The sequence below is a fragment of the Salmo salar genome, chromosome ssa11 (assembly GCF_905237065.1).
Source record: "Salmo salar chromosome ssa11, Ssal_v3.1, whole genome shotgun sequence".
Taxonomy (NCBI): domain Eukaryota; kingdom Metazoa; phylum Chordata; class Actinopteri; order Salmoniformes; family Salmonidae; genus Salmo; species Salmo salar.
Window position 1 is genome coordinate 97,525,863 of NC_059452.1, and position 20,820 is coordinate 97,546,682.

Below are 20,820 nucleotides of genomic sequence, written 5' to 3' on the forward strand. Positions count from 1 at the left end.
TCTCCCTGATCCCATACTCCCATACACTGACCCATCCAGGTCCACTCCTCTCCCTGATCCTATACTCCCATACACTGACCCATCCAGGTCCACTCCTCTCCCTGATCCCATACTCCCATACACTGACCCATCCAGGTCCACTCCTCTCCCTGATCCCATACTCCCATACACTGACCATCCAGGTCCACTCCTCTCCCTGATCCCAAACTCCCATACACTGACCCATCCAGGTCCACTCCTCTCCCTGATCCCAAACTCCCATACACTGACCCATCCAGGTCCACTCCTCTCCCTGATCCCAAACTCCCATACACTGACCCATCCAGGTCCACTCCTCTCCCTGATCCTATACTCCCATACACTGACCATCCATGTCCACTCCTCTCCCTGATCCCATACTCCCATACACTGACCCATCCAGGTCCACTCCTCTCCCCGATCCCATACTCCCATACACTGACCCATCCAGGTCCACTCCTCTCCCTGATCCCATACACTGACCCATCCAGGTCCACTCCTCTCCCTGATCCCATACACTGACCCATCCAGGTCCACTCCTCTCCTTGATCCCATACTCCCATACACTGACCCATCCAGGTCCACTCCTCTCCCTGATCCTATACTCCCATACACTGACCCATCCAGGTCCACTCCTCTCCCTGATCCCATACTCCCATACACTGACCCATCCAGGTACACTCCTCTCCCTGATCCCATACTCCCATACACTGACCATCCAGGTCCACTCCTCTCCCTGATCCTATACTCCCATACACTGACCCATCCAGGTCCACTCCTCTCCCTGATCCCAAACTCCCATACACTGACCCATCCAGGTCCACTCCTTTCCCTCATCCCAAACTCCCATACACTGACCCATCCAGGTCCACTCCTCTCCCTGATCCCATACTCCCATACGCTGACCCATCCAGGTCCACTCCTCTCCCTGATCCCATACTCTTTGTCCTGAATGACCCATCTAGGTCCACTCCTCTCCCTGATCCCATACTCCCATACGCTGACCCATCCAGGTCCACTCCTCTCCCTGATCCCATACTCCCATACACTGACCCATCCAGGTCCACTCCTCTCCCCTGATCCCAAACTCCCATACACTGACCCATCCAGGTCCACTCCCTCTCCCTGATCCCAAACTCCCATACACTGACCCATCCAGGTCCACTCCTCTCCCTGATCCCATACACTGACCCATCCAGGTCCACTCCTCTCCCTGATCCCAAACTCCCATACACTGACCCATCCAGGTCCACTACTCTCCCCTGATCCCATACTCCCATACACTGACCCATCCAGGTCCACTCCTCTCCCTGATCCCAAACTCCCATACACTGACCCATCCAGGTCCACTCCTCTCCCTGATCCCAAACTCCCATACACTGACCCATCCAGGTCCACTCCTCTCCCTGATCCTATACTCCCATACACTGACCATCCATGTCCACTCCTCTCCCTGATCCCATACTCCCATACACTGACCCATCCAGGTCCACTCCTCTCCCTGATCCCATACTCCCATACACTCACCCATCCAGGTCCACTCCTCTCCCTGATCCCATACACTGACCCATCCAGGTCCACTCCTCTCCCTGATCCCAAACTCCCATACACTGACCCATCCAGGTCCACTCCTCTCCCTGATCCTATACTCCCATACACTGACCCATCCAGGTCCACTCCTCTCCCTGATCCCATACTCCCATACACTGACCCATCCAGGTCCACTCCTCTCCCTGATCCCATACACTGACCCATCCAGGTCCACTCCTCTCCCTGATCCCAAACTCCCATACACTGACCCATCCAGGTCCACTCCTCTCCCTGATCCCATACTCCCATACACTGACCCATCCAGGTCCACTCCTCTCCCTGATCCCATACTCCCATACACTGACCCATCCAGGTCCACTCCTCTCCCTGATCCCAAACTCCCATACACTGACCCATCCAGGTACACTCCTCTCCCTGATCCCATACTCCCATACACTGACCCATCCAGGTCCACTCCTCTCCCTGATCCTATACTCCCATACACTGACCCATCCATGTCCACTCCTCTCCCTGATCCCAAACTCCCATACACTGACCCATCCAGGTCCACTCCTCTCCCCGATCCCATACTCCCATACACTGACCCATCCAGGTCCACTCCTCTCCCTGATCCCATACACTGACCCATCCAGGTCCACTCCTCTCCCTGATCCCAAACTCCCATACACTGACCCATCCAGGTCCACTCCTCTCCTTGATCCCATACTCCCATACACTGACCCATCCAGGTCCACTCCTCTCCCTGATCCTATACTCCCATACACTGACCCATCCAGGTCCACTCCTCTCCCTGATCCCATACTCCCATACACTGACCCATCCAGGTACACTCCTCTCCCTGATCCCATACTCCCATACACTGACCATCCAGGTCCACTCCTCTCCCTGATCCTATACTCCCATACACTGACCCATCCAGGTCCACTCCTCTCCCTGATCCCAAACTCCCATACACTGACCCATCCAGGTCCACTCCTTTCCCTCATCCCAAACTCCCATACACTGACCCATCCAGGTCCACTCCTCTCCCTGATCACATACTCCCATACGCTGACCCATCCAGGTCCACTCCTCTCCCTGATCCCATACTCTTTGTCCTGAATGACCCATCTAGGTCCACTCCTCTCCCTGATCCCATACTCCCATACGCTGACCCATCCAGGTCCACTCCTCTCCCTGATCCCAAACTCCCATACACTGACCCATCCAGGTCCACTCCTCTCCCTGATCCCAAACTCCCATACACTGACCCATCCAGGTCCACTCCTCTCCCTGATCCCAAACTCCCATACACTGACCCATCCAGGTCCACTCCTCTCCCTGATCCCAAACTCTACACTGACCCATCCAGGTCCACTCCTCTCCCTGATCCCATACTCCCATACACTGACCCATCCAGGTCCACTCCTCTCCCTGATCCCATACTCCCATACACTGACCCATCCAGGTCCACTCCTCTCCCTGATCCCATACTCCCATACACTGACCCATCCAGGTCCACTCCTCTCCCTGATCCCATACTCCCATACACTGACCCATCCAGGTCCACTCCTCTCCCTGATCCTATACTCCCATACACTGACCATCCATGTCCACTCCTCTCCCTGATCCCATACTCCCATACACTGACCCATCCAGGTCCACTCCTCTCCCTGATCCCATACTCCCATACACTCACCCATCCAGGTCCACTCCTCTCCCTGATCCCATACACTGACCCATCCAGGTCCACTCCTCTCCCTGATCCCAAACTCCCATACACTGACCCATCCAGGTCCACTCCTCTCCCTGATCCATACTCCCATACACTGACCCATCCAGGTCCACTCCTCTCCCTGATCCCATACTCCCATACACTGACCCATCCAGGTCCACTCCTCTCCCTGATCCCAAACACTGACCCATCCAGGTCCACTCCTCTCCCTGATCCCAAACTCCCATACACTGACCCATCCAGGTCCACTCCTCTCCCTGATCCTATACTCCCATACACTGACCCATCCAGGTCCACTCCTCTCCCTGATCCCATACTCCCATACACTGACCCATCCAGGTCCACTCCTCTCCCTGATCCCATACAAACTGACCCATCCAGGTCCACTCCTCTCCCTGATCCCATACTCCCATACACTGACCCATCCAGGTCCACTCCTCTCCCTGATCCCATACTCCCATACACTGACCCATCCAGGTCCACTCCTCTCCCTGATCCTATACTCCCATACACTGACCCATCCAGGTCCACTCCTCTCCCTGATCCCATACTCCCATACACTGACCCATCCAGGTCCACTCCTCTCCCTGATCCCATACTCCCATACACTGACCATCCAGGTCCACTCCTCTCCCTGATCCCAAACTCCCATACACTGACCCATCCAGGTCCACTCCTCTCCCTGATCCCAAACTCCCATACACTGACCCATCCAGGTCCACTCCTCTCCCTGATCACAAACTCCCATACACTGACCCATCCAGGTCCACTCCTCTCCCTGATCCCATACTCCCATACACTGACCATCCATGTCCACTCCTCTCCCTGATCCCATACTCCCATACACTGACCCATCCAGGTCCACTCCTCTCCCCGATCCCATACTCCCATACACTGACCCATCCAGGTCCACTCCTCTCCCCTGATCCCATACACTGACCCATCCAGGTCCACTCCTCTCCCCTGATCCCAAACTCCCATACACTGACCCATCCAGGTCCACTCCTCTCCTTGATCCCATACTCCCATACACTGACCCATCCAGGTCCACTCCTCTCCCTGATCCTATACTCCCATACACTGACCCATCCAGGTCCACTCCTCTCCCTGATCCCATACTCCCATACACTGACCCATCCAGGTACACTCCTCTCCCTGATCCCATACTCCCATACACTGACCATCCAGGTCCACTCCTCTCCCTGATCCTATACTCCCATACACTGACCCATCCAGGTCCACTCCTCTCCCTGATCCCAAACTCCCATACACTGACCCATCCAGGTCCACTCCTTTCCCTCATCCCAAACTCCCATACACTGACCCATCCAGGTCCACTCCTCTCCCTGATCCCATACTCCCATACGCTGACCCATCCAGGTCCACTCCTCTCCCTGATCCCATACTCTTTGTCCTGAATGACCCATCTAGGTCCACTCCTCTCCCTGATCCCATACTCCCATACGCTGACCCATCCAGGTCCACTCCTCTCCCTGATCCCATACTCCCATACACTGACCCATCCAGGTCCACTCCTCTCCCTGATCCCAAACTCCCATACACTGACCCATCCAGGTCCACTCCCTCTCCCTGATCCCAAACTCCCATACACTGACCCATCCAGGTCCACTCCTCTCCCTGATCCCATACACTGACCCATCCAGGTCCACTCCTCTCCCTGATCCCAAACTCCCATACACTGACCCATCCAGGTCCACTACTCTCCCTGATCCCATACTCCCATACACTGACCCATCCAGGTCCACTCCTCTCCCTGATCCCAAACTCCCATACACTGACCCATCCAGGTCCACTCCTCTCCCTGATCCCAAACTCCCATACACTGACCCATCCAGGTCCACTCCTCTCCCTGATCCTATACTCCCATACACTGACCATCCATGTCCACTCCTCTCCCTGATCCCATACTCCCATACACTGACCCATCCAGGTCCACTCCTCTCCCTGATCCCATACTCCCATACACTCACCCATCCAGGTCCACTCCTCTCCCTGATCCCATACACTGACCCATCCAGGTCCACTCCTCTCCCTGATCCCAAACTCCCATACACTGACCCATCCAGGTCCACTCCTCTCCCTGATCCTATACTCCCATACACTGACCCATCCAGGTCCACTCCTCTCCCTGATCCCATACTCCCATACACTGACCCATCCAGGTCCACTCCTCTCCCTGATCCCAAACACTGACCCATCCAGGTCCACTCCTCTCCCTGATCCCAAACTCCCATACACTGACCCATCCAGGTCCACTCCTCTCCCTGATCCCATACTCCCATACACTGACCCATCCAGGTCCACTCCTCTCCCTGATCCTATACTCCCATACACTGACCCATCCAGGTCCACTCCTCTCCCTGTTCCCATACTCCCATACACTGACCCATCCAGGTCCACTCCTCTCCCTGATCCCATACTCCCATACACTGACCATCCAGGTCCACTCCTCTCCCTGATCCCAAACTCCCATACACTGACCCATCCAGGTCCACTCCTCTCCCTGATCCCAAACTCCCATACACTGACCCATCCAGGTCCACTCCTCTCCCTGATCCCAAACTCCCATACACTGACCCATCCAGGTCCACTCCTCTCCCTGATCCTATACTCCCATACACTGACCATCCATGTCCACTCCTCTCCCTGATCCCATACTCCCATACACTGACCCATCCAGGTCCACTCCTCTCCCCGATCCCATACTCCCATACACTGACCCATCCAGGTCCACTCCTCTCCCTGATCCCATACACTGACCCATCCAGGTCCACTCCTCTCCCTGATCCCAAACTCCCATACACTGACCCATCCAGGTCCACTCCTCTCCTTGATCCCATACTCCCATACACTGACCCATCCAGGTCCACTCCTCTCCCTGATCCTATACTCCCATACACTGACCCATCCAGGTCCACTCCTCTCCCCTGATCCCATACTCCCATACACTGACCCATCCAGGTACACTCCTCTCCCCTGATCCCATACTCCCATACACTGACCATCCAGGTCCACTCCTCTCCCTGATCCTATACTCCCATACACTGACCCATCCAGGTCCACTCCTCTCCCCTGATCCCAAACTCCCATACACTGACCCATCCAGGTCCACTCCTTTCCCTCATCCCAAACTCCCATACACTGACCCATCCAGGTCCACTCCTCTCCCTGATCACATACTCCCATACACTGACCATCCAGGTCCACTCCTCTCCCTGATCCCAAACTCCCATACACTGACCCATCCAGGTCCACTCATCTCCCTGATCCCAAACTCCCATACACTGACCCATCCAGGTCCACTCCTCTCCCTGATCCCAAACTCCCATACACTGACCCATCCAGGTCCACTCCTCTCCCTGATCCCAAACTCCCATACACTGACCCATCCAGGTCCACTCCTCTCCCTGATCCCTAACTCCCATACACTGACCCATCCAGGTCCACTCCTCTCCCTGATCCCATACTCCCATACACTGACCCATCCAGGTCCACTCCTCTCCCTGATCCCATACTCCCATACACTGACCCATCCAGGTCCACTCCTCTCCCTGATCCCATACTCCCATACACTGACCCATCCAAGTCCACTCCTCTCCCTGATCCCATACTCCCATACACTGACCCATCCAGGTCCACTCCTTTCCTTGATCCCATACTCCCATACACTGACCCATCCAGGTCCACTCCTCTCCCTGATCCCAAACTCCCATACACTGACCCATCCAGGTCCACTCCTCTCCCTGATCCCATACTCCCATACACTGACCCATCCAGGTCCACTCCTCTCCCTGATCCCATACTCCCATACACTGACCCATCCAGGTCCACTCCTCTCCCCTGATCCCATACTCCCATACACTGACCCATCCAGGTCCACTCCTTTCCCTGATCCCATACTCCCATACACTGACCCATCCAGGTCCACTCCTCTCCCTGATCCCAAACTCCCATACACTGACCCATCCAGGTCCACTCCTCTCCCTGATCCTATACTCCCATACACTGACCCATCCAGGTCCACTCCTCTCCCTGATCCCAAACTCCCATACACTGACCCATCCAGGTCCACTCCTTTCCCTGATCCCAAACTCCCATACACTGACCCATCCAGGTCCACTCCTCTCCCTGATCCCAAACTCCCATACACTGACCCATCCAGGTCCACTCCTTTCCCTCATCCCAAACTCCCATACACTGACCCATCCAGGTCCACTCCTCTCCCTGATCACATACTCCCATACACTGACCATCCAGGTCCACTCCTCTCCCTGATCCCAAACTCCCATACACTGACCCATCCAGGTCCACTCATCTCCCTGATCCCAAACTCCCATACACTGACCCATCCAGGTCCACTCCTCTCACTGATCCCAAACTCCCATACACTGACCATCCAGGTCCACTCCTCTCCCTGATCCCAAACTCCCATACACTGACCCATCCAGGTCCACTCCTCTCCCTGATCCCAAACTCCCATACACTGACCCATCCAGGTCCACTCCTCTCCCTGATCCCAAACTCCCATACACTGACCCATCCAGGTCCACTCCTCTCCCTGATCCTATACTCCCATACACTGACCATCCAGGTCCACTCCTCTCCCTGATCCCATACTCCCATACACTGACCCATCCAGGTCCACTCCTCTCCCTGATCCCATACTCCCATACACTGACCCATCCAGGTCCACTCCTCTCCCTGATCCCATACACCCATACACTGACCCATCCAAGTCCACTCCTCTCCCTGATCCCATACTCCCATACACTGACCCATCCAGGTCCACTCCTTTCCTTGATCCCATACTCCCATACACTGACCCATCCAGGTCCACTCCTCTCCCTGATCCCATACTCCCATACACTGACCCATCCAGGTCCACTCCTCTCCCTGATCCCATACTCCCATACACTGACCCATCCAGGTCCACTCCTCTCCCTGATCCCATACTCCCATACACTGACCCATCCAGGTCCACTCCTCTCCCTGATCCCATACTCCCATACACTGACCCATCCAGGTCCACTCCTTTCCCTGATCCCATACTCCCATACACTGACCCATCCAGGTCCACTCCTCTCCCTGATCCCAAACTCCCATACACTGACCCATCCAGGTCCACTCCTCTCCCTGATCCTATACTCCCATACACTGACCCATCCAGGTCCACTCCTCTCCCTGATCCCAAACTCCCATACACTGACCCATCCAGGTCCACTCCTTTCCCTGATCCCAAACTCCCATACACTGACCCATCCAGGTCCACTCCTCTCCCTGATCCCATACTCCCATACACTGACCCATCCAGGTCCACTCCTCTCCCTGATCCCATACTCCCATACACTGACCCATCCAGGTCCATTCCTCTCCCTGATCCCATACTCCCATACACTGACCCATCCAAGTCCACTCCTCTCCCTGATCCCATACTCCCATACACTGACCCATCCAGGTCCACTCCTTTCCCTGATCCCATACTCCCATACACTGACCCATCCAGGTCCACTCCTCTCCCTGATCCCAAACTCCCATACACTGACCCATCCAGGTCCAATCCTCTCCCTGATCCCATACTCCCATACACTGACCCATCTAGGTCCACTCCTCTCCCTGATCCCAAACTCCCATACACTGACTCGTATCTCTCTACAGCACGTGGGCTGTGATAACCAGATAGCCTCAGACATGCAGGAGGACAAGTGTGGCATCTGTGGTGGAGACAACTCCAGCTGTAAGATCATCAAGGGGAACTTCACTAGGAGCGCTAAAAAAGAAGGTGAACTTCTTCTACCCTCACGTCCAGTAACATGACCCCCACCCCCAACACACACATACACATTTACAATCTTAGATAGGAAACATTGTGTCAACATCCACAGGGATGCTTTTCTCAGTATCTGAAGCTGTTTTTATAGCTAGACGAGACTGTTGTTCATCAGAAACATTGTATCAAACATCCACAGGGATGCTTTTCTCAGTATCTGAAGCTGTTTTTATAGCTAGACGAGACTGTTGTTCATCAGAAACATTGTATCAAACATCCACAGGGATGCTTTTCTCATTATCTGAAGCTGTTTTTATAGCTAGACGAGACTGTTGTTCATCAGAAACATTGTATCAAACATCCACAGGGATGCTTTTCTCAGTATCTGAAGCTGTTTTTATAGCTAGACGAGACTGTTGTTCATCAGAAACATTGTATCAAACATCCACAGGGATGCTTTTCTCAGTATCTGAAGCTGTTTTTATAGCTAGACGAGACTGTTGTTCATCAGAAACATTGTATCAAACATCCACAGGGATGCTTTTCTCATTATCTGAAGCTGTTTTTATAGCTAGACGAGACTGTTGTTCATCAGAAACATTGTATCAAACATCCACAGGGATGCTTTTCTCAGTATCTGAAGCTGTTTTTATAGCTAGACGAGACTGTTGTTCATCAGAAACATTGTATCAAACATCCACAGGGATGCTTTTCTCATTATCTGAAGCTGTTTTTATAGCTAGACGAGACTGTTGTTCATCAGAAACATTGTATCAAACATCCACAGGGATGCTTTTCTCAGTATCTGAAGCTGTTTTTATAGCTAGACGAGACTGTTGTTCATCAGAAACATTGTATCAAACATCCACAGGGATGCTTTTCTCAGTATCTGAAGCTGTTTTTATAGCTAGACGAGACTGTTGTTCATCAGAAACATTGTATCAAACATCCACAGGGATGCTTTTCTCAGTATCTGAAGCTGTTTTTATAGCTAGACGAGACTGTTGTTCATCAGAAACATTGTATCAAACATCCACAGGGATGCTTTTCTCAGTATCTGAAGCTGTTTTTATAGCTAGACGAGACTGTTGTTCATCTATTGTATTTTGTTTGTGGTTTGTTTCAGGTTTCCTCAAGATACTTGAAATCCCTCGAGGGGCCAGACATCTGTTGATTCAGGAGTTCAAGGCAACCCCTCACATCCTTGGTTGGTTTATTTATGTTGCTTCTGTGAATATCAGTGGCTCGTTAATATCCAGGATGTTGGCCTCTATAAATCAGTAGTCTTTGGCTTGGTTAAGGAAGTTTGTTATTAATTGCTGCTTCAGTCAAGTTTTGGCTGTGTTGGGTTTGAGAGTACAAAATACTTTAGTCGACTGCCCATAGTGCATCAGGACTGCTGGGAAGAGATCCAGCGTGGATGCTCATTTATACTGACTCAAGAATAACATTTCTTCGCAATTATTTTCTTAAGGAGAAAATTAAGAAACAACATAAGAACATTTCCAAAAACCTTTTTGACGAATACCAACTATAACTTTCTTCTTGATTAGGTTTAGTAAATCCAGGCCCTAATGCTCATTATCATAATCCTGACAAATATCTCTGGCTTGTCACTGCCATGATGACCAAGTTGAGAAAAGCCAAGCTCAGCCAAACATCAGTACACGCTGTTCTCCTTGTTGTCCATCCCTCAGCTGTAAAGAACCAGGCCACAGGTAATCTGTTCCTGAACGATGAGAACGACTTCCCAGAATCCCGTACAGTGATAGAGAAGGGGGTGGAGTGGGAGTACCACAACAATGACGACATGGAGACCATCCAGACCACAGGACCTCTCAGATACACTGTTCTGGTCATGGTGAGTCATTTGTATACACTCAGGTCCCTGGCCAGTTCAAATGACTGACATTACCTGATGTGTAGCGGACATGAGTCAGGCTCATGGTCTAGGGATGAGGTAGCCATTCCTCTGACTTCAAAATAATTGTTGCCATCAACCCAAGAGGAAATGTTGTTTCCTCTTGGTCTAGTGGTGTGTGTGTGTGTGTGTGTGTGTGTGTGTGTGTGTGTGTGTGTGTGTGTGTGTGTGTGTGTGTGTGTGTGTGTGTGTGTGTGTGTGTGTCTGTGTCTGTGTCTGTGTCTGTCTGTCTGTCTGTCTGTCTGTCTGTCTGTCTGTCTGTCTGTGTGTTGTGGTTTAGAGCCTGCCCGTTACATATGCCACAGTAATGTTTTTGGTATCATGGTTTAGTCTTTATCCACTTTAAGTTAAAACCACCTCACCAATGGAAATATAGCGGTAGCTTCTGGAAATAATTAAACCTGAAATGTTCTCTGTGTAACAAGTATCCACTATCCAGCCATATTGTTGGCTAAAACCTCAGAGCATCTGTTTACATCATGTGGAGTTACTTACAGAAAATCCACAGTAGTTACAGAAATGTACCATATCATTGTTTCTATAATGTTAGCCACGTCTCAAGTTGCTCTATAACTTACTATTAGTCATTAATGGCTGTTGTGTTGTTCAGCACTGACTGGTTATTGTAGCATCCAGGATTTGTCTCTTTTGTTTGCATGTTGTTGTCAGAAATCACTAGGTGTTATAGTTCCTCTTTTTCCTTTGTATCAGAGTTCAGCTGTGAACAAGTGTATAGTTTTGGAATTAACAGTATCTTTTCTATCCCACAGATGCGTTCCCACGGTGACTCAAAGGTTACTCTCTCCTACAAGTACTTTCTCCACGAAGAGCTGCAGTCGTCCATAGAAAATAACCTGGTGCAGGAGGACACAGCCTACTTTGAGTGGGCTCTGAAGAAGTGGTCTCACTGCTCGAGGCCCTGTGGAGGTACCAATATAACGTCCTCCTGTCTTCAACTGTCAAATAACCTTCGATTTGACCAATGTTGTTGGTGCTTCTGCCTCTGCATTGCTTGCTTAAAGAGGTTTTAGGCTGGGTTTATGTAAAGCATTTTTTGAAAACTGACGATGTAAAAAGAGCATTATAAAATACATTTGATTGATTGATTTGTTGATGTGAGTGGTAGTGTATACACTCTGTTCCCTCTTTAGGTAAGCAGTACACAAGGTTTGGCTGCAGGAGAAAGTCAGATGGGAAGATGGTCCACCGCACCCTCTGTGTGAACATCGACAAGCCCAGAGCTATCAGCAGAGACTGCAGCCAGAAAGAGTGCTCCGAGCCAGTGTATGTAAATGCATTAGTATGTTGTGTGTGTGTGTGTGTGTGTGTGTGTGTGTGTGTGTGTGTGTGTGTGTGTGTGTGTGTGTGTGTGTGTGTGTGTGTGTGTGTGTGTGTGTGTGTGTGTGTGTGTGTGTGTGTGCTGTGAATGTTCTATGTAACTATTGTATTACTAATTCTGTATATAAGCTGTTAATATTCCTGTTGTTTCTCAGTAAGTCATTCTATTCCCACTCCTCCTGTATGGTGATGTGTGTCTTCTCTAATCTCCAGTTGGATCACTGGGGACTGGGAGGAGTGTAGTTCATCCTGTGGGAAGACTGGCTACCAGACCCGCTCTGTCCTCTGTCTGCAGCCCATCGCCGGCGGTGGCCAACGTACCATCCACAGCAAGTACTGTAATGATGACCGGCCAGAGGGACGACGACCCTGCAACCGCCAGCTCTGTTTTGCCAAGTGGGGAGTAGGACCCTGGTCCCAGGTAAGTAGGTGTTGAAAGCCAAATGTGAATATTTCTCAACCATTACTGACAACATTCCATGCAAACACCTGTTTCCATGAAATCTTGAACAACTCAGAGGTGTGTGTGTGTGTGTGTGTTTTTTTACATTTTTTAATTTAGTGTTCGGTGACGTGTGGCAACGGGACCCAGGAGCGGCAGGTTCTGTGCAACACTTCTGATAACTCAGTGGGACTCTGCATGGAGCCCAAACCCATCACACTCAGAACCTGCCAGCTAGTGCCCTGCACAGGTGACTGTCCAATCAGAAGGCCTAACTTATTGAACACAAGTACATAACAATATATTACTGAAACAATATAAATAGATTTTCACATCATCCCCTTGTTTGTTTTGTTCTCAGGTGACGGAAGAAACGTTTTGATCCAGTGGCTGTCGCGGGCCAACCCAGAGTTCCCTGCTCCCAAGATCTCCTCAAGTAAACATCCCCTCTATAGCTCGGAGCGAGGAGTCCGCTGCATGCCTCTGCTCACCTGGGCTCTACCTTTCTCTCTCTGCCTCTCTCTGCAGGGAAGAATGCCCTGATAGTGTCTCTCTCCTCCTCTTCTCCTCTTCTCCTCTACACTGGAGGATGGCTCCTGCCTGCCTGTCTGTGGCTTCTCTGCCTGGCTGAGAAAGGGAGACTTCCTGTGCTGTGGTCTCTGTCTCTCTGGCTCTTTCTCTCACACGCACAGCACACACTCTCTCCTTCAGGGGTCTGACTGTACTGTAGGCTGTAGACCTGGCCTTGAAATCCTCACTGAAGAGAGAAATGGAAGTTCTATCCCTAATAAGGCTTTATTAAGTCCTGGCTGTGAGCCTCTGAGACTATAGTCGTGGCCTAGCCTCTGTATACGGAGTTACTCACTGGCTACATGTTATTGGGTTTGAACCTGGGAAACTCAACGGAAGTGAATATGGAGATACGCAGTGGATTTGATAACAAGAAGCAGGGGAGGTGTTTTGGGAGAGACCTTTCTTCTGTGGCTGTTAACACAAAGGTGAAGCAGACTCAGTAACTGGTGTCCGGGGGGGCGTTGAGAACGGAGCAGAAGACACATGTCCATTGTTCGCTGTAAAATGGACAATAAAGTTTTATTGTCATACAGTATGCATACACAATTATCAACGTAAATAGTTCCACATAAATAAGGTGTGAGTTACTATATGCCTCTCTATTACTGACTGTTACCGTATGTGTATTTTTGTATCCATTCTACCTAAATATTTAAGTGAAACATCTAATGAGCATTAAAGAAATATGGACATTAATATAAGTAACCAGAGCAGAATGTTTATGCGGAGGTGAGTAAGGTTTATTCTCACTTTCACAAAGGAATGTGAATTTTACCCTCAATGCATTTTGTGCGGTAGACAGAGGACACTAAAATGTGTCCTTATTTATCTAAATATGCTTGTGTGTTTGTGTAGCATTGTAAGGCGTTAGTTAGTGAAAAAGATGCTCTGATACCTCATGCAGTCATTTTGTCATAAACATCTGGGAAATAGCTTTGCCTTATATTAGGCTGTTGAGAGAAATGAAGAAATAATGGCCTTTGTCTTGTTTATCAGAGTGATAAGGAATAGGAGAAGCTTCCTGAGGAAGAAAAAATAACTTGATGTTTACAACAAAATGGATTCACAGCACCTTCATGTACAAAACAGCGATTGTCATTTATTGTAATTGTATCATGATTGTGGCAAGGTAGCTCAATTCTGGCAGCTGTGGGGAAAACAATGTGTCAACAAGATTTAAACTGCGACTTGGGAGTATCTACAATATATACAATTATTTTTGCCTGTATCCAGTAGCATTTATGACTTTTAGTTTCCCAACTTCGTGACAACAATGAATTGTATGCTTTTACCAGCCAACTTGTAGCTAAGGCCTGAACATGTGTTCCTTACTATATATTGGCCCAAAATGATTTTTATCAGAGGTACTGGATTAAGAGTTTTTAAGCGTATCATGAGACACTAAATGTGCTGTTCCTTTTACACAAATAGGACATCTTTATTGTTTCACTTGATCACCATTGTGTACAGTATATCAGATATTGTTAATCTGTTTTGGCTTACTGATGTTATGTAGTTGTTGACCAAAATGTTGACCAAAATGTTGACCAAACTGTTGACCAAACTGTTAACTGTCTCTACTGAATAGACAGCTTTCAGATATATGACAGGGAGAGTGTATTGTATGACTTTGATTTCTCATTCATTTCAGCAGTACAGTCCAAACCCAACAAATAAAACTGTCAATATATAATTATTCAACTTTATGTCTGACAGATTATACACCTAGAGTGATGGATAGTCTGATGTTGAGTGATGAATAGTATGATGTTTGTCACGTGTGCTCCCTCTCCGACCTCTAGGTCACCAGGCTGCTCGTTATGGTGCACACCTGTCACCATCGTTACATGCACCTGCGCGTCATCAGACTCACCTGGACTCCATCACCTTCCTGATTGCCTTCCCTATATATGTCACTCCCTTTGGTTCCTTCCCCAGGCGTTATTATTTCTGTTCCTGTGTCACGTCTGTGTGTTGTTCATGGTTCTTATTTTGTGTCATGTTGTTTATTTATTAAAACACTCACTCCCTGATCTTGCTTCCTGACACTCAGCTCACATTGTTACAATGTTGAGTGATGAATAGTATGATGTTGAGCGACTCTATCTTACCGTTCATATCTTTGCATCTGATTCAGCATGATAAACAAAGCATCTTGTCCCTTTCTGCTTTCTCTCAGTCACAGTAGACTTAGCTATGACTTTCTAGCTGTTCCTGTCTTTGGGATAGTTTTATGGTTGATTTGTTTACCATAAGAGGTTGTGTTATGTTTCTGAGATGTGTGTTGCTTTGTGTTTCAGGGCAGTGTAAGGGAGATAGGTCAGCGTTCTGTCGTATGGAGGTGCTGAACAGGTACTGCTCCAACCGTGGGTACAGACAGATGTGCTGCAAGTCCTGCAGCGAGGGAAACTTCACCACTACGGGCCAAACCTTCACCACTACGGGCCAGACCTTCACCAGTACTGGCCAGACCTTCACCAGTACGGGCCAGACCTTCACCAGTACGGGCCAGACCTTCACCAGTGGGCCCTGGAGGTACACCACACTACCTGCTCCCACCCCCACCAATGGCTCACCCAAACCCTCCACCGAGCTTTATACCACTGACTTTGCTTATGTCGACTACGACGATTATGAGGAGTATACAACCAAAACCAACGAGCACAACACAGCGAAAAAATATAGCCCTACCACCATCCCTGTATTAACCACCAGACGCCCCAGAAGAACAACCACCCCTTTGGTTACCTCCAGGAGTCCTACATCTCTCCCCACCACCACTGAGGAGACTACAGATCCCAGCACCACCGTCACCACCACTCAACCCACCACAGAACCCACCACAGTCCCCACCAGTCAGGGCCCATCGACTCTCAGAACTACAAATGTCCCCAAATCCACCACGTCCACCACAGCTTGGGTTGATGTTATTGAGAGGAAGTCCTGGACAACCCTAGCTCCATCCACTTCCAGACCTAAAGTAGACAAGAGATGGAAAACCATTCCAACACAGCATAGGGTCAGTGTGATACACATGCCCTCCACCATACCCCCCCACAGGACAGAGGACAAGAGAGAGAACAACTGGCTGGAGGTGCCGTACAGGACCGTTGGTGTAGACAATGATGCCTCTCAAAACCACTTTGTTCCTAGAAGACGGCCTCCATTCCGAGAAATGACACGGAACAAAAGAATACAAGAGCTCCTAGCTGAGAAAAGGAGGCAAGACTTACTCCTCAAACGAGCAAAAAGAGAACCGGGACCTTGATAGTCAGGCGACCTTTGATTCCCTTAGTCTTTAGCACATCCCAAAGCTCTGCTACGGAGATTTTCGTTGCATTAGACATTTTACAGACACTCTTATCCAGAGCAATTAGGGTTAAGTGCCTTGCTCAAGGGCACATCAACAGATTTTTCACCTAGTCAGCCCGGGGATTCAAACCAGCAACCTTTCGGTTACTGGCACAACGCTCTTAACCGCTAGACTACCTGCCACCAATGTGTGACATAATCCTGCTATAATGAAACCACTCATTCCAGTTCAGAGCCTGTTGGTCATGTAAAAATGTATTGGTTATCTTAAAGATGGGAATTTGGGGATAGAAATGAAAGAAAACGTACAAAACCGACACAATTGACAAATGAATACTAACTCTACAATTAATTTTCTGTAAATCCACTCTCTTGAGCGTTAATTGCACATTTGTACTCGCTGCTTGGTAATAAAGATAAATTGAATAGTTTGTTATGCTTTGATGTCAATACATATTGTTTATTTGTTTAGATTGTAAACAATTAATACATTACAAAGACTTATTTAACAGCACTTGTGATAAGGAAGGAAGTTGCTGTTGTCAGTAGCAGGTTCAAAAATGGTTTGTGAATACATTTTTGTATTTTTTTTTTTACAAAACTTTTAATACTATTACGGTAATGGTATACACCCTATAGTTGAGACCAGAATCTTATTCAAACTGTATAAGGCTAGCTTACACTATCTGTACATTCCACCCTTTCAATACCAACACACAGCACATGATGTCCAAGGCAAAATGTAAATATGACTCAAATTTTATTTGTAATATTTATTGAACTGTCTGTTAAATGATTTATGCTTTTCACACGCAGGTGCATGAGGCATGAGCTCATAGGACTAGCAGCCATACAATCACTATGTAGTATTCTAACACATTGGTGAATGGAAACAACAACATAAGCTGTACGTTTTCATACCTGATAATCTGATCATTTAATAAAACTGCAATTGAAAAATAATACTGTTGTCCTCCTCTGCCTTTTGAACTGTGTTGAGAATGTAAAAAAAAAAGTTATATACACATAATGCAGATTGCATTATGAACTCAATGACATCTATGTTCAGTAATATGTAGGGTAGGCCTGCAACATCAAACCATCTCTAGCTCCCTCAGTGGTAATGATGTGCAGTAGAGAACTAGACCGTCTATGATGTTGAACAACATGGTGTCCACAGGGTGGCACTAAATGCTTGATGTTCATCTAGCAGTAGATATTTCAAGATGTAGGTAAAATAATGTATAGGATAATAATAACAATAATAGTAATAATTATAAATATAATAATAATTTATAATAATAAATATATAATAATGATAAAAAGAATAATAATTAATATAATAATGATAAATAAAAAATTATAAATATAATAATTATAAATATAATAATCGGGAACTCCCGAGTTGAACATATGAGTCATCTGATTCCATTTCTGATCATTCCACTGTTGAAAGATGACAGTATCTGGACTGAACTTCCTACTATATCGCAGTGCTTGAGGCGTCACTACAGACCTGGGTTTGATCCCAGGCTGTCACAGGCGGCCTTGAACAGGAGACCCATAAGGCGGCGCACAATTGGCCCAGCGTCGTCCAGGTTAGGGGACGGTTTGCCTGGCTGTGATGTCCTTGTCCCATCGCGCTCTAGCGACTCCTTGTGGCGGGCCGGGTGCCTGTGGTCGCCAGTTGTATGGCGTTTCCTCCGACACTTTGGTGCGGCTGGCTTACGAGTTAAGCGAGCAGTGTGTCAGGAAGCAGTGCGGCTTGGCAGGGTCTTGTTTCGGAGGACACATAGCTCTCAACCTTTGCCTCTTCCGTGTCCGTACAGGAGTTGCAGCGATGGGACGAGACTGTAACTAGCAATTGGGGACAAAGAGGGGGTAAAAGTACAAAATAATAAATAGAATAATTTATAGAATAATAATAATAATAAATATAATAATAATAATAATAAATATAATTATATAAATAATACATATAACAATAATATAATATTACATATAATAATAATAGTAATAATAGTAATAAATATAATAATAATAGTAATAAATGTAATAATAATACTAATGAGTATAATAATAATACTAATAAATATAATAATAATAATGAATATAGTAATAATAGTAAAAAATATATTGTAATAATAATAATTAATATAAATATAATAATAATAATAATATAGGCTACACATGGAAAGTTTAAGTTCTTTAGTATAGCCTTACTTTCAATAGATGAACATGAACCCCCTGTCATTACAATTATTTTGAACTTTGCCTTCACTTTTCCCTTTCTGAAGAGAATGTGAAGAATTTGTTTAAAAGTTTTTATATGGGCTATTATGTGTAACTATGTGGATTGTTTTGTGTGGGTTGTTTCAGACTGGACCAGCCATGTGTTTGTGTTGGTTGTTGTTTGTATTGATGTTTGTGTTGTTGTTTGTGAGCAAACAGCTGGAGGCAGGGCTTTCTCCTATAGAGCTACATTTTTATGGAATGGTCTGCCTACCCATGTGAGAGACGCAGACTCGGTCTCAACCTTTAAGTCTTTATTGAAGACTCATCTCTTCAGTAGGTCCTATGATTGAGTGTAGTCTGGCCCAGAAGTGTGAAGGTGAACAGAAAGGCACTGGAGCAATGAACCTCCCTTGCTGTCTCTGCCTGGCCGGTTCCCCTCTGTCCACTGGGATTCTCTGCCTCTAATCCTATTACAGCGACTGAGTCACTGGCTTACTGGTGCTCTTCCATGCCGTCCCTAGCAGGCGTGCGTCACTTGAGTGGGTTGAGTCACTGACGTGGTCTTCCTGTCTGGGTTGGCGCCCCCCTTGGTTTGTGCCGTGGCGGAGATCTTTGTGGGCTATACTCGGCCTTGTCTTAGGATAGTGGTGTGGGGGCTGTGCTTTGGCAAAGTGGGTGGGGTTATATCCTGCCTGTTTGGCCCTGTCAGGGGGTATCGTCGGATGGGGCCACAGTGTCTCCCGTCCCCTCCTGTCTCAGCCTCCAGTATTTATGCTGCAGTAGTTTATGTGTTGGGGGGCTAGGGTCAGTCTGTTATATCTGGAGTATTTCTCGAGTCCCGTGTGGCTCAGTTGGTAGAGCATGGTGTTTGCAACGCCAGGGTTGTGGGTTCGATTCCCACGGGGGACCAGTATGGAAAAAATTTATGAAATGTACATTTACATTTACAATACAAATGTATTCACTACTGTAAGTCGCTCTGGATAAGAGCGTCTGCTAAATGACTAAAATGTAAATTTCTCCTGTCTTATCCGGTGTCCTGTGTGAATTTAAGTATTTTCTCTCTTTCTTTTTTCTTTCTTTCTCTCTTTCTTTCTTTCTTCTTTCTTTGTTCTTTCTCTCTCTCTCTCAGGACTACCTGGCCTGATGACTCCTTGCTGTCCCCAGCCCACCTGGCCATGCTTCTCCAGTTTCAACTGTTCTGCCTGCGGCTATAGAACCCTGACCTGTTCACCGGACGTACTACCTGTCCCAGACCTGCGGTTTTCAACTCTCTAGAGACAGCAGGAGCGGTAGAGATACTCTGAATGATCGGCTATGAAAAGCCAACTGACATATACTCCTGAGGTGCTGACCTGCTGCACCCTCGACATCCACTGTGATTATTATTATTTGACCCTGCTGGTCATCAATGAACATTTGAACATCTTGGCCATGTTCTGTTATAATCTCCACCCGGCACAGCCAGAAGAGGACTGCCCACCCCTCATAGCCTGGTTCCTCTCTAGGTTTCTTCCTAGGTTCTGGCCTTTCTAGGGAGTTTTTCCTAGCCACCGTGCTTCTACACCTGCGTTTCTTGCTGTTTGGGGTTTTAGGCTGGGATATCAGCTGATGTAAGAAGGGCTTTATAAATAAATTTGATTTAATTTGATTTGTGTTGTTGTTTGTGTTGTTGTTTGCGTTGCTGTTTGTGAGCTGATGTCCAATTAGCTAAGGGTTACAACTGGTTGACGTGTTCATCCTTCTTCTACAAGATGCTGTGCCGGCCAGGCTATTCATCTACCAGACTGTCTGTGAAATAGGGACTGAAGGATCACAGTGGGCTGGCCTAGAATTCTATTATGTTCCATCCTCATATTCATTTCATTGTCAATAATGGCTTCCCTTTTTTCTGTGGAAAATTCTTCATTGTTCTTGATGAGTAAGGA

At 47.8% G+C, this 20,820-nt stretch overlaps 1 protein-coding gene across 1 annotated transcript in view; it reads left to right on the top strand.

The window, feature by feature from the left end:
- Positions 1–17,620, top strand: part of LOC106563762 (A disintegrin and metalloproteinase with thrombospondin motifs 2) — a 100,071-nt gene extending 82,451 nt beyond the window's left edge. The window contains exons 14-22 of the mRNA XM_045690151.1: positions 8,960–9,083; positions 10,198–10,278; positions 10,769–10,932; positions 11,763–11,919; positions 12,144–12,276; positions 12,544–12,751; positions 12,893–13,022; positions 13,134–13,208; positions 15,646–17,620. Of these exons, the coding sequence (XP_045546107.1) occupies positions 8,960–9,083; positions 10,198–10,278; positions 10,769–10,932; positions 11,763–11,919; positions 12,144–12,276; positions 12,544–12,751; positions 12,893–13,022; positions 13,134–13,208; positions 15,646–16,613 (2,040 nt within the window). The 3' untranslated portion in view covers positions 16,614–17,620. The remainder of the gene's footprint in view (positions 1–8,959; positions 9,084–10,197; positions 10,279–10,768; positions 10,933–11,762; positions 11,920–12,143; positions 12,277–12,543; positions 12,752–12,892; positions 13,023–13,133; positions 13,209–15,645) is intronic.
- The last annotated feature ends 3,200 nt before the right edge of the window (positions 17,621–20,820 follow it).